Source organism: Mustela nigripes, chromosome 16 (genome assembly GCF_022355385.1).
Source record: "Mustela nigripes isolate SB6536 chromosome 16, MUSNIG.SB6536, whole genome shotgun sequence".
In the NCBI taxonomy this organism is placed as follows: Eukaryota; Metazoa; Chordata; class Mammalia; order Carnivora; family Mustelidae; genus Mustela; species Mustela nigripes.
In genome coordinates, this window is record NC_081572.1 from 46,268,694 (window position 1) to 46,284,181 (window position 15,488).

At 41.3% G+C, this 15,488-nt stretch overlaps 1 protein-coding gene across 1 annotated transcript; it reads right to left on the reverse strand.

Moving 5' to 3' along the window:
- Positions 1-10,009: 10,009 nt before the first annotated feature.
- LOC132003488 (olfactory receptor 3A1) lies at positions 10,010-10,969 on the reverse strand. Its single transcript, XM_059378983.1, has one exon. It carries the CDS (start codon positions 10,955-10,957, stop codon positions 10,010-10,012), a length of 948 nt encoding a protein of 315 aa, XP_059234966.1. The 5' UTR covers positions 10,958-10,969.
- Positions 10,970-15,488: the final 4,519 nt, after the last annotated feature.

Below are 15,488 nucleotides of genomic sequence, written 5' to 3' on the forward strand. Positions count from 1 at the left end.
GACCCAAAACATGTTTCATTCAGTTTACAATAACAATACTTATCATAATGCTTGGCACATAGTAGGTACTCAATATTTATTACATAAATGAACTAATGGTTGCAGTGTTCATAGAATTGCAGAGAAAAAGAGCATCAGCATGACCTAGAATTGTCATGGAAGACTTCCTGGACAAATTGGAACTTGGGCTAGACTTTTGTTAATTACCATGATTTACTTGGCGGGGAGTAGGGGGCTGTGTAGAGGCAAATGCAGGGTGCATGATTGCTGCAGAGACTACTGCTTTCCTTGGTTTTATGGGACAGTCAGGTAATGTAGCTTAACACACACTAACATGTTTCTTTTCAGGGAAACTACACAAAAGAATAAGGCCTTTAGAAGGGGCATACCCTACAGAGAAATAATTGGTAGCCAGGGACAGAAGAGCAACAAGGGACAGAAGAGCAACAAGGCAGGTGCCACCAACTTGCAAATAGTGAGAGATGCAACTTCCTTGAAATCAGTGGGATTCTGGAAGACCTCTGATCATCCAGAGACATCCAGTGTGCCTAAGGATAACCCTGTTGCCCATCATGAGGAGACTTCCTGCATCACGATTCTCAAATGTTTGTTATGAGTTCCAGGTTCTCTCTACTGAGCAATTACAGCTCCCCATCCTGGAACTCCAAATAATTCCTCCATGTTCCCTGTGATGAAAAGGCTCAACAAGACCTGGGATTGAAGTGAAGGTTCTAGGCTGCTTGATACAGTGGGTTCTGGGCAGTGAACCAGACTCAGTAAATAGCTTCCTACTCTCTCCTAGGAGTAAGAAAGAACAGGCTTCCAAGAAATGGAACCTTGGGCAAAAGGGCACAGAAAAGGAACCAGGACCTTTAGGTTGTGTCTTCTGATCTTCCCTTAGAACATTTTCTTTCCCCAGGGGCTTCAGTTGCAGCACATGAGAAGTCAGGTTTAAGCTAATGGCAACAATGGAGGCTCCACCTCTGTTTTGTAAGGGCAGGTTAGGACCCCTGAACATACTCACCTGGGCATGGGCATAGAAACCAGTGAGGCTCTTCAGGAAGGAAGATGAGGAGCTATGCAGACCTCTTTACTCACCAGAAAGAAAGTTAATGAAGGAAACAAGCTGACAATCTCTGAGGAAGTGCTATCTTCTTTACAGTGTGATCCCTCCCAGAACGGGGAAGACAGATGGGGAGAGAGACAAGTTGTTTTGTAAACAACGCTTCCTGAATATAGCAACCATGATTTACACCTTATGGTATTTAGAATTTCTTTAAAAAAGAAGGGGAAAAAAAGGCTTTCTCTCTAGCCCTAGCTTTATAGGAGGTAGTTAGGGAAGGTGATAAAAATTCCACTAAATGGTGGTGTCACTGAGGTTGACAGAACTCATTCAAATCCTCAAAGCCACCCAGGAAGCTAGTGTAAGTGGACTAGATATAGGTTTGCTAAGGGAGGAGTTCATTTCTCAGATGTCAACCCCAGGCAGAGCCTTTGAGCAGAGACAAGCTGATTTCCAGACTTGCCTTGGACCTGGGGATGAGGAGGAGGCCCCAGAAGAAAGACAAGAGGGAGAAGCTTTCTTCAAACTCAGTTTTCTAATGAGTCCTCAGGAATGTGGTGCTTTCTCCCTCAGGACCTTGTTAGTTGGGAGCCCCTGGGACTGTATCTTGGCTATGTTTAATGACTCTGGATGTGGGGGTAGAAGAGCTAGGAGAACTCCTGTGGAGCTGCCTGCCAATATGACTATCTAGGCCAGGCTCTGAGGGATTGAGAGCCGTGGTGAAGGCCACACAGAAGATGTGGGAAGGTTGAGGGGTGTGTTCCTCTGACTCCTATACTCATCACTATCTACCTCTACACCCTTCTCCAAAGAGGGGGTGCTCTGTCTTCTCTCACCAGAGAACCAACTCTTCTACAGGAGGAAATGTACTGTAGACAGATGTGTTTTCTTGTTACTAGTGGTTGACTTTGGACAAGCTGTTGTACCGCTTTGAGCCTCAGTTTCCTCATCTGTGAAAAGAGTGTATCCTCTATCATAGAGCATTTTTTCAGATTAAATAAAGTAAGAGTCACTAAAATGCTAGTACAAGTTTGGCAACACATCACCATACCCACTGATAACATTTACAGGTGTTTGTTAAGTACATGGTAATATGCTAAGCACTTTACGAGCCTGGAGTCTCTACGAATCCTCATATTTGTAGGAAGCATGTTGTGGTAAACATTTCAGATGTCTGAGTCACATCTCCCTCAGCTTATCTTCTGATTTTGGCTGTGGTCGGGTTAGACAGTTTCCTGTGGGCTTCTGCTTGTGGCTGGCTGGCAGATGGTAGCCTCTTCCTGGGGATCTTCTGATGCCATGAATAATGGTCGTGGGGGTGGGGTGCTCACTAGATGTGAGCATATGTACTTAGAGTGCAAGGAGTACCTTGACTATATGAAAGGGGAGCCAATGAATAAACACCCCAACACTCCTTCTTCAGACAATTTCAGGAAGCATTCCATATGCTCATGCTCAGTCAAATCTCTGCGGGATGTCCATAGCAGAGACTTTTGTGCGGAAGCCCTCAGTCATGTCCGCTTCTTCCTTCTTTGTCTCCTCATAACCTCAGTCTTCCTCCCAGGGACCCCTGCTCCCTGAAATGACTTCCCAGTTAGACCACATAAGCATCTTGTCTCAAACTCTGCTTTCAGGGGAGCCCGACTAAGACAGCTGCTACTAGGAAGCATGGCCTCCAGATGGGATTCTGAAACTGGACCATTCACTGTTTAGGGAAGTGGGGTTGGTGAAAACCATAATTTCATTACTGAGACCCAGCTGTGGTATGCTGGGATGAGGTACAGGTTAAAGGTGAACCCCTGGGTCATGTGCTGGCACAAGCATATCAATATGGCACTAGCATATTAATTATAAGAATTATATTATATAATTAATTATAAGAATTGTGGAAGTTTTAAGAATTAAGGATAGGGGCACCTGGGTGGCTCAGTCATTAAGCATCTGCCTTCAGCTCCGATCATGATCCCAGGGTCCTAGGATCCAGCCCACATCGGGCTCCCTGCTCAGCCAGGAGCTTGCTTCTCCCTCTCCCGCTCCCCCTGCTTCTGTTTCCTCTTTTGCTGTCTCTCTCTGTCAAATAAATTTAAAAATCCTAAAAAAAAAAAAAAATAAATTAAGGGTAGTTTCTGTTAACTTTCCTAGATGCCTGAATAAACAATAATAGGCCCAGGTCAGGCAAGAATCAATTTAGGATTTATTGTCAAAGCCAGAAAACTTCCCTGACAATGTCCCATGAGGCAGGCAGCATTGAAAATCAGCTCTTGTACCTAATTTAAGAGTCTCAGAACTACAAAGGGGCCGAATATGCAGCTTAAAGGGAGGGGTGCCTCCTATGCTAAATCCAGGGCCCTGCTATGGAAGGAATGAGACCCTGAGTCTTGGGATGGGGATATTTGAGAGGTTGAGCAGGAGAATTGTGAAACCCCAGTCTCTCTTGTAGCCACTTGGCAAAAGCATCCCTTTCTCTTTGCTGGTGGAAATCAACCTCCTTTGGTGTGTTGGCCATACAAAGACCTGCTAGGAAGCAGATGCCTTACAAGAAGACTCTTGTCCTCCTCAAGAACATTTCCCATATCTCCTCTGTGCCTACAGAATAACTGAGATTAGGTCTCAGTATATTCAGAGAAAGGCAATCTCACCCATGATGCAAGAGAAATAAATAATTTGCTCACTGAAAAGAATCCCATCCCTGGCTGTGAGAGACTGAATAATGCCCCCCGCAACATAGCCACATCCTAATCCCTAAAATCAACTTTATATGGAAAAATTAGGACCTTGTAAATGTGATTGCTGGAGGGCTTCATCTGGGGAGATGATCCTGTGTCACTCAATGGGCCCTCTCCGTCAACCCAAGAATACTTACGAGAGAGAAGTTGAGGGATATTTGATTACAGAAGAGAAGGCAATGTGAAAATGGAAGCAGAGAGGGAGTGAGGGGATCATACGGCAAGGAAGGCCAGCCACACTGGAGGCTGAGGGGGACAAGGAATGCATTCTCCCCTGGAACCTCTGGAACAAACTTTCTTTGCTGACACTTTAAATTAGCCTAGTATGGCTCATTTTGAACCTCTGGCCTCCAGAGCCATGACAGAATAAATTTCTGTTGTTTTAAGTCACTAAATGTGTGGCATTTAGTCACAGCAGCAATAGGAAGCTAACACATGTGCCAAATTACCCTGGCAGGAAATGGAAGTCCCTCTTGTTTATAGAGGAGCAATGTGGGAGTGGGTCATGGGGACCAAAGGAGTGGATGGAATGTAAGGCTGAATAGGGAGAGTCAATTGAGAAGGAAGCACTTTTCATGATTCATGATTTAACATCCTGGCAAGGATGCCTGGATCTGGTCCTAATAAACTGGAGACATGTCCCTTTGAAACTGGATGTTGGTTATAGGGCTTCTTCAAGATCTATAGGTTGGCAGGCCTACCTTTGGGAGTGTATCTTCCTCCAGGTCCTTGGGGGCACAAGTGTTCCCTGCCCATCACTTCGAGGTTATGGGGACACTTTAATCTACAGTTGGATGGAGGTCAGTGGGGCAACCTCTGGGGGCATAGAAGAATGTGTCTTCTGGTGGGGTCCCAAACAAGCAGGAGTATTCCTGGTCCATGACTACGAGGTTCAGGAGACAAGTTATGGGCCTTTTTAGTGTCTTCAGTTGGACTGAGGTCAAAAGCCTGAGAAGTATGGATGAGCATGGGATGTTTGTCCCTGGTGGGGCAGGACTGGCAGCTAAGAGGACTGGAGCTGGGTCATGGGCTCCTTCATTATCCACAGCCAGGGTCAATGTTGGCAGGGCTATTAACTGGGGGCACAAGTGGGCATGACTTCTCCTGGGTCTCTTGGCAGATATTGCTGGTGACAGGACCAAGGCCAAATGGGGCTGAAGCTGAGTCCACACAGGGACCAAGTTGCTTCTAGGTCTGTTACCAGACTACTGTTGGTACACTGCCACCTGGGGACGGGTCCTACTTCTCAAAACAGCCCTCTTCATTCTTGGGTTCCACCAGGGTCTCACAGTCTCCTACCTAGAACCCCAAACTCCCACAACAGCATTTCGTGTACAAAATATTGTCATTGTAGGGAGAATGTGAGTGGGGGACCTCTTCTTCTGCATTTCGCTTGCTGCTATTTTGTGTGTGTGTGTATTTGTGTGTATGTGTGTGTGTATATATATATGTATATATATATCCTATGTACTGTACAAACAAGCTTACATTTTATAAGATTGGGGCAACTTTTATCAGCTGGGGGAAAAGTTAGAATATACGCAAAAATAAATTCTTTATATTTTAAATATGTGACTTAAATATAAATGTAAATATACTAGAAAAACATCACTGACAAATATTTATACAACATTTAGATAGAAAAGTCATTTTTTTCTAAGCATGACAAGGCAAAGAAGATTAACTTTATAAAAATGACAGACTTCATTTGGGCAGGAGAAGCCTAAGCAACATAGAATACAAGTGGGAAATTGGGAATGTATTTGCAACATACACGGCAAGGAGATACTACCCTAAAACTGAAGTGTTTCCACCAATTGTTAATATAAACTACCTCCAAGGTGCAAAAACATGAACTGGCAATTTTGAAAGCATAAATACAAATAAGTAATAAATACATAAAAATCAACTGAGGGCACCTGGGTGGCTCAGTTGGTTAAGTGTCTGCCTTTGGCTGGGGTCATGATCCAGGGTCCTGGAACTGAGTCCCACATTGGGCTCCCTGCTTAGTGGGAAGCCTGCTTCTCCCTATGCCTGCCACTCCCCCTGCTTGTGCTCTCTCTCGCTAAAGTAAATACATCAAATCTTTTAAAAAAATCAATTGAATCATACTCATAAACAAAGAAATTCAAATATAATTTGAATTTAAATATATAGTTAGGTAATAATATATATTTAAATATATAATTAAATAGAATTTAATCAGGTCATGATCTCGGGGTCCCGGGATCGAATCCCGCATCGGGCTCTCTGCTCGGCAGGGAGCCTGCTTCCTCCTCTCTCTCTCTCTCTGCCTCTCTGCCTACTTGTGATCTCTGTCTGTCAAATAAATAAATAAAATCTTTTAAAAAAAAAATTCTATCTATAACAACCAGTTATAGCAAGTGAGGTAAGTAGCAGTCTCTACAAACTGCCAATTAAGATATAAAATGATTCTTGACAAATAGGCAGAATATTTACCAAGTTTTAACTTTTTAACTTTGCACTTCCATGTAAATGGATACACACATATACATACACAACTTTTATGAATTTAACCAGTGAAATAATTTTAGTATATGGAAACATATACAAATTTATATTTATTTACAATAAACTATTATTATTGCATATATAAATTTATATATATTTACCCTAGTATTATTAGCAATTGTGAAAAGATAGGAAAGAAATAAAATCAATAGGGATTTATTAAACAGATTATAGTTAACACATAAAGTGGAATATTATGCAGCCTTTAAATGGATAAAATTGATTTGTAGGTTGATATGTAAAAAATCATAACATATAATGCAGAGAGGGGAAGAGCACATTGCAAAGCAGTACAGCATTTCCACTTTCACGGGTGTGTGTTCATTTGTGTGGAAAGCTAAATACCAACTACTACCACTAGTTCTTGTTTTAAAAAATTGGATTACTGGGGGAATGGTATGGAAGAGTGACAATGACATTCTGTATTGTCTGAACTTTTACAACATGATGTGTTACATGTATGATAAACTTTTAAAGTAGCAAAAGATTGGAATAAAAAAACTAGGCAAATTCCAAAGGGAAGGTGAACTCTCAAATTTTTTAAAAAACCCTATGATCCTGGAGAGTAGACAAAGGGCCAGAAATCAGTGTCTTGGGTCATTATTCATGATGTTGAAACAGTTGATCTATTTTATTAGTGATTATTTATTATTCAGTGAATACACTTGAAATCAACCCTTGAGGCTTGAGATGAGTGTTCATATTGAAGGAAGGCCAGAGGCCCAGGGATTTTTGGAAGCAAATAGGCTCCTTTTTGCAGTGTGCTAAATGCCATGGGTAGAGAAAGTGGTGGTGAAAGATGTGGTAACTCTTCAGGTAAACAGGGTGAGACAGACTATTCATTCTGGCTAGCAAAAGCAGAGGCATTACAAGTGGAAGAACGTTGATGGTTACCTTGTGCCTCTGTCAAGTAGACCCAGACAAGGTAAGGAACTTAGCCAAGGTCAAGAAAGTTGCCCAGGAGTGGAGGTGATAAAGTCAAGACCATGTTATAGATCTTCCTCAACAGTTTTCTTGACCCTTCCAGGAAGCTCATTGTGTCCCTGAAGTTTATTTGGTGGCTAAGAAAGAATCAGGAAAGAGCTATCCTTTCCCCATGTGTTTTGATAGTCTTGGCAGGCATGACTCAAAAAGCAGAGAGTGAGTTGATAAGTTGGATGGTTAGAAACAAATTCTGAAGACATTTTAGAGATGCAAGTAGATAAAATACCCAGCAGTCCCTTTCACTCTTTTGCCATCTGGTAGGCCTCCTTAATATTCTAGGAGCACTTTCTGTTCAGAAAAATAGAAAGTGAGTCCCTGAATAATTTTTAGCACTTTCAGTTAAACTTAAAATTTTTAAAGATTTATTTATTTATTTGACAGAGAGAGAGAGAGAGAGAGCTCACAAATAGGCAGAGAGGCAAGCAGAGAGAGGGGGGGAAGCAACCTCCCTGCTGAACCGAGAGCCTGATTTGGGGCTTGATCCCAGGACCCTGGAATCATGACCTGAGCTGAAGGCAGAGGCTTAACCCACTGAGCCACCCAGGCACCCCCAATTTTTTTTTTTTTTATCCTCCGTGGAGAGGATAGGCTACAATGATGATGTCAGGGTTGTATAAATGGGTTATTTCTGGACATACAGAACAAGAAGCTGCCCTGTATAGAAGCCCACATCTTTCATCCCTGACTCACTGATTTTTTTTTTTTAAAGATTCCATTCATTTGACAGAGAGAGATCACAAGCAGGCAGACAGGCAGGCAGAGAGAGAGAGAGAGGGAAGCAGGCTCCCCGCTGAGCAGAAAGCCCGATGAGGGACTCGATCCCAGGACCCCGAGACCACGATCTGAGCTGAAGGAAGTGGCTTAACCCATTGAGCCACCCAGGCACCTCCTGATTCACTTATTTTATTGTCCCTTTCCTTCCTCTTACCTTTTAACTGTCTCAAGACATCTTATTTATCCTATTTCTCTCTCTTTCTCATATCCACTCTCTCTGTACCCCACTGGGTCCTCTCCAGTGCCTTGATCCTTTCTTCTCAGCCCATTTGCTTGCAATTCTCTCCTATTTCTCCCCAGTTCCCATCTTTCTTCTTCATTTCCCCACAAACTCTCCACCTCCATTCTTGTTCTGCTTCCCTCCCTCATGTCCTTTCTCTTCATCTTCATCTTACCTGATCCTTTCAATCCTTTCAATGTATGAAAACTCATAGAGAAGCCATGCCACGGGGGCAGCTCAAGGGATGTTTTAGAGAAACAAATCAGGAAACATCGTGGCGCAGCAGAGATGCCCAGAATGGGCAATTCTTCTCAAAGAGAGGCTAGAAGGAAATTACAGCCAAATACAAACTGAACAAAAGCCTGGGGAGCACCATGCAACATGAGAGAATATTCTAGACTGTTCTCCTACTGAGAAAGGAAATTTTAGGGGAGATATCACCATATCTTTATTTACAGATATGGATTATCTCAGCTGGAAGGTTTGGGGACTGAAAGTGAGGAGTTAGAGAAGAAGTTCATATTGAGTAGTTTGGCAGTTTTTCATGTTTAAATAATATTTACAGGGACACCTGGGTGGCTCAGTTGGTTAAGCAGCTGCCTTTGCCTCCAGTCATGATCCCAGCGTCCTGGGATCGAGTCCCACATGGGGGTCCTTGCTCGTTAGGGAGCCTGCTTCTCCCTCTGCCTCTGCCTGCCATTCTGTCAGCCTGTGCTCGCTCTCTCCCCCTCTCTCTCTCTGATAAATAAATAAAATCTTTAAAAATAAATAAATAAATAATATTTACATTACAAAAGATGATATTTTCAAAAGATTTGAAGTACATCAGGAAAGTTAGATGGGGGAACATTCATTTTATAAGATTTATTGTATGTATTAATTGAGTTTTAAAAATTTGCACACAGGGATGATGTTCTTTGGAGTTACCGGACAACACATAACAACTAATATGACTTCTCCTCTGTTCCCTTTATATCCCATATTACCTTTGTATGATTGGAAAAGATAGAGGTGGGTGGTGTTGTTTTTGCTGTTGTTTTGCTTTGTAGGAACCTGATGGGAAAAATAAAATGATTCTCATCTCTAGGTCCATTTTATTTAAAGATTTTATTTATTTGACAGAGAGAGATCACAAGCAGGCAGAAAGGCAAACAGAGAGAGAGAGAGGAGGAAGCAGGCTCCCCGCTGAGCAGAGAGCCCGATGAGGGACTCAATCCCAGAACCCTGAGATCATGACATGAGCTGAAGGCAGAGGCTTAACCCACTGAGCCACCCAGGCACCCCAAGGCCCATGTTTTATAACCAGACCACCCCTACCTGAAATTGAGGGAATCATATGACCTACTAGTGGGAGGGGTGGGGGAGATTTTTATTGGATATTTTTGGGAGCCCAGACTATAACCTTCCTGTGGGATATGAACCTGTAATAGTCAAAGCTCTGAGGTTCCACTTCTACACAGAAAAGGTAGCATGTGGCAACTGAAGTTGTAATTTGTCAGAGGGGCTGCCCTTAGCAGAGCTTAATACACCTACTGTCTATAACAGGGGCATGGCCTCAGTTAACTATTATACCTAACAAAAAAACCTCATGTTTTGCTGGAAGGCAGAAGCAATTAAGGACCATTTGTCTTAGTTACTGGCTTTAGAGTATTTCTCTTTCAGTTCAGAAAAAGAAAATAAGGGAGTGACGTTCCAGAACTCAAGACCTTGTCAAGCTAGTGATGGCGTCCCCTTGAGCACCCGCCAGAGGGCACCCTGTACATCAGGATTCCTGAGGCTGTAGATGATTGGATTCAGCATAGGGTTGATAACAGTATTGAAGACCCCAACTCCTTTATCCTTGTCCGAAAGCTTGGCTGAACCCAGTCGCATGTAATTAAATATACCTGAACCATAGAATATGGCAACCACAGTGAGATGAGAGCCACATGTGGAGAAGGCTTTCTTCCTGCCCTCAGTAGAGCGGATTCGTAGGACTGCAGCTGCCACATGGGCATAGGAGGTGATGATGAGAGCCAAGGGGGTGCCTGCCATTATGAAACCCACAGCAAAGAGCAGCAGCTCATTGAGTTGGGTGCTAGAGCAGGAGAGCTGAAAGAGCTGTGGGAGGTCACAATAGAAGTGATTGATCACATTGGGACCACAGAAGTTGAGTGTGGCTATGGCTACTGTGTGGGTCAGTGCATTGGTGAAGGCTAAAGCCCAGGACACCGCTACCAATATTCTCTGGACTGTCTGGCTCATTCTGGTGCTGTAGGTTAGGGGCTGGCAGATGGCCAGGAATCGGTCATAGGCCATGGCTGTCAGTAAGAAGCAGTCTACCCCAACCAAGAGATGGAAAAAGAAAAGTTGTATGAGGCAGGCTCCATAGGGAATTGTACGCTTGTTGGACAGGAGACGAGCCAACATCGAGGGAACAGTGACGGTGATGCACCCAACATCCAGCACTGATAGGTTGCCTAGGAAGAAGTACATGGGGGTGTGGAGTTTAGGCTCTATGAAGATGGCAGCCAGGATGCTGAGGTTGCCTCCAACTGTGACCAGGTAGGCAAAGAAGAAGACTATAAAGACAACTGGTCGTAGCCCTGGTGTCTCCACCAAGCCCAGCAGGATGAATTCAGTAATGGCTGTTCTATTGGCCCTAAATTTTGACTGCATTAGTTCCTGTAAGGAAACATCCAAGGAGAAGAAGAATCATTCCTCTCAATATATTGATTCAAAACAAACAAACAAATGAAAAACAAACAAACAAACAAAAAAACCAGACTCTGTAGGGCAGCAAAATTTGCCATCCCAAATGGCATGTAGATTATTTTAGGCTGATTACTTTTAAAAAACAGAAGTGTCAGGAAGAACCTTTGCCTTCCCCCCATATAACTTAAAGAATTTAGATAGATGACTTGCTTGAAGAAGGGAGCTATCACCATTGATACAGTATCACTATGTATGATAGACAGGGAGCATTATAGTGGCTTTCAGTCCACCATAGGATTAATTTGATGAATAAAGTAAGGCTGTAAAAGCTCTCAATATAATTATTCAGGAAGTAAAGCTAATTGGTATATATGCCTTTCCCAAATGCCCATGAAACATTCATCCCCCAAACAAAGAGCATGTTTGGACACCAGGGTGGCTCAGTGAGTTAAGCATCTGACTCTTGATTTCAGCTCAGGTCATGATTTCAAGGTCGTGAGATTGAATCCCTTGTTGGGCTCTGCATTCAGCAAGGAATCTGCTGGAGACTCTCTCTTCCTTTCCCTTTGCCCCTTCCCCTTCTTGTGCTTTCTATCTCTCAAATAAATAAATGCAATTTTTAAAAAGAGCATGTATAAACCTGAAATTCAGAAAATTCCAAAAGAATAAAGAATACAGGTAATAATACTTAACTGCAATCCAATTTAAGGAAAAAATATTTTTAAAAAAATAAATCCCAATGTTGTAAATAATCTGTAAGAAACAGTTGGATCAGAGGGAATCACAACTAAAACTAAAAAACGTCAGAGAGAGGTGAAAAGGGGATAGTGAAACCAGCACACACTAGAACATGTGGATTATCTCTAAATCAGTGTTCATAAGCAAAATTATAGCCCTAAGAAAATACAATAAAAATAAAAAATAAAGAAAGTGATTAAATATCAGACCAAGACATTAGAAAAAGAAATATAGGGGCGCCTGGGTGCTCAGTGGGTTAAGCCATTGCCTTTGGCTCAGGTCATGATCCCAGGGTCCTGGAATGGAGCCCCGCATTGGGCTCTCTGCTCAGCAGGGAGCCTGCTTCCTCCTCTCTCTTTGCCTGCCTCTCTGCCTGTTTGTGATCTCTATGTCAAATAAATAAATAAAAATCTTAAAAGAAAAGAAAAAGAACTATAAGAAATGGGGAGAGGCTGGTTATGAAGTACAAAATTTCAACCATAAAAGCAATAAGAATGTGAGGATCTAAAGTATAATGCAATAACTGTAGTTTACTGTACACTGTACTATATAACTGAAATTTTCTAAGAGAGTAGAACTTCCATGTTTCACACACAAAAGAAAAGGTAAATATGTGAGGTGATGGATGTGTTCACTTGATTGTGGGAGCCCTTTCACAATGTGAACATATATGAAACCATCGTGTTGTATACTTCAAATATAATCTTATTTGTCAGTTATACCTCAATAAGGTTGAAAAAATATAAAATAAGATTATTTTAAGATTATTTATTTATTTATTTGTCAGAGAGAGAAAGAGAGAGAGCGAGCGTGCACACAGGCAGGCAGAGTGGCAGGTAATAGAGGCAGAGGGAGAAGAAGGCTTCCTGCCAAGCAAGGAGTTCAATGAGGGGCTCAATCCCAAGATCATAACCTGAGCCAAAGGTAGACACTTAGCTGACTGAGGCACGCAGACATCCCAAAATGTCATGAACTTTTAAAAGAAGAGAAATGAAATGTCCATTACTAATGTAATACAAGTATTTAGCATATGATATAAGTGGCATGAGTGGGAAAATATACTATTAGATAAGTGCTATAAGGGCAGTAGTATAGCTATCTGGGAAAAATTTAAGTTGTACAAATACCTTATATATTTTGCAAAAATAAATTCTAAACAGATCAAAAATTTAAATGTAAAAGTTAAACTGGGAAGTTTTAGGGGGAAATGGAAGAACTTTAATAGTGCAAGGATGATTCAAAATAGAGAAAAAAAATTTTAAATAACCAAAATTAATGATTCTGTTAAAATTCAAAAATTCTGGCAAATTAGCTATGCTGGACCTGCATTTCCCCAAATCTCATTCTCTGCAGGTTAGGTTTGGCTATAAGAGAAATTTGTAGGATAGTTGTAAGACAGAAATGAAAGTTAAAAAAAGGCAGTTTGACATTGTATTTCAAAAGGACAAATGTGTTTTCTTTTTACTTGGAAATCCACTTCTGAGAATTTATCCAACAGATATATGGTCGCATATAAAAGGTGAAATATGCATGAGGTCATTTGTTGAAGCATGGTTTGTAAGAGCAAATGATTGCTAATAACCTGTGTTCACCACAAAAGGGTTGAGTAAATTAATTTGGTATAGCCTTACAAAGGAATACTATGCAGCTGTAGGGAGCAGTTTTGTCTGTGCTGACTCAAAAGATATCAAAGCCATATTATTAAATATAAATCACAACTGGTAGAAGGAATATAGTATTCTTTGGTTTGCTTTAAAAAGAAGGGAAAGAGTACACATACAGTTGCACACACATATGATAAAATCTTCTAGATGTGGAGTGATTAGGTCATGAGAATAAAAGACACAGTATAAGGAATATAGTCAGGGATACCGTAGTAGCAATGCAATGGGACAGATGGTAGCTTTACATTTTTTTTTAATATTTTTTTTTTACTTTTTTTTTTCAAGAAAATTTTTTTAAAGATTTTATTCATTTATTTGAGAGAGAATGAGTGAGAGAGAGCATGGGAGAGAAGGTCAGAGGGAGAAGCAGACTCCCCAAGACGCTGGGAGCCCAATGCGGGACTTGATTCTGGAAGTCCGGGATCATGACCTGATCCGAAGGCAGTCACTCAATCAACTGAGCCACCCAGGCGCCCAAGGTTTTATATATTTATTTGAGAGAGAGAGACAGCACAAGCAGAGGGAGTGGCAGGCAGAGGGAGAAGCAGGCTCCCCACTGAGCAAGGGCAGCAATGTGGAACTCGATCCAAGAATCCTGCGACCATGACCTAAGCCAAAGGCAGACACTTAACCAACTGAGCCACCCAGGCCTCCCTGTAGCTACATTTCTGCTAAACATAGCATAATGTCTAAACTTGTTAAATCCCTGAGTTGTACATCTGAAACTAATTTAACATTGTGTATCAACTATACTCAAATTAAAAATAATAAGAAAATGTAAGTCTATTTAAGTAATCAGATAGACGGTCATCTGGGCAAGAACAAGCAAGAAGAAGAAGGATGAATACAAACAATTAAGAATTAGGAATGGATATTGGGGTGCTTGGGTAATGCAGTTGTTTAAGCATCCAACTGTTGGTTTTTGCTCAGATCATAATCTTGGGGTTATGAGATCGATCCCTGCTTTGGACTTTGTGCTCAGTGCAGCCTGCTTAAGTTTCTCTTTCCCTTTTCCTCTGTTTCTCCCCCTTGCAAGCTCTCACTCTCTCAAATAAATAAATAAATCTTAAAAAAAGAATTAGAAAGAATGATAGCCAGAGGTACACAAAGAAAAAATTAAATTTTAAGAGAATACTCCCAATATTGTTTAAATGGAAATTTTCAATAAAATAGATATAATTGTAGGAAAATATAAATTAAAATACATTCTAGAACAGTCTCAATATCCAAGTAAACCAGAAACCGGGAACAAAGTCAAGAAAATTATCAAAGAAATAATTACCCTAGTAGCAATCTCTAGCCTCATAAAACTATTGAGAGAAGTTTAATTTAACTTCAATAAATAGATTATTCTCATGCTATGTAAACTTCCTGCAGCACCAGAAAGAAATTTAAGCTTCCTGGTGTCTTTGTAAAACAATTGTAGTTGACAATGTTACATAAGTTTCAGATGTACAACATAGTGATTGGACAAGTATATATATTATGCTCTGCTTACCGGAAGGAAGTGTAGCTCCCATCTGTCACCACACAATGCTATACAATACCATTGACTATATTTTCTGTATCTTTCATCCCTGTGACTTACTCATTCCATAATTGGAAGCCTGTACACCCCACTCCCCTTTACCATCTTTTTTGTTTAGATTTATTTATTTATTTATTTGACAGAGAGAGAGAGATCACAAGTAGACGGGGAGGCAGGGAGAGAGAGAGAGGGAAGCAGGCTCCCTGCTGAGCAGAGAACCTGATGCGGGACTTGATCCCAGGACCCTGAGATCATGACCTGAGCCGAAGGCAGCGGCTTAACCCACTGAGCCACTAAGGCACCCCCCCCCCTTTACCATTTTGTCCATTCTCCCAACCCCTGTTCTCTCTGGCAACCACCAATTTGTTCTCTGTATTTATGGGCTCTTTGTTTTGTCTTGATTTTTAGATTCTACATGTACGTAAAATCATATGGTATTTGTCTAACTTGCTTTATTTAACATCATACTCTCTAGGTCCTATAGACTTTTTATGAAGTTAGCATACATTTGATACTAAAAATATCACATTTTTGGAAGAAATATATGAAATATCACTAGAGAGTA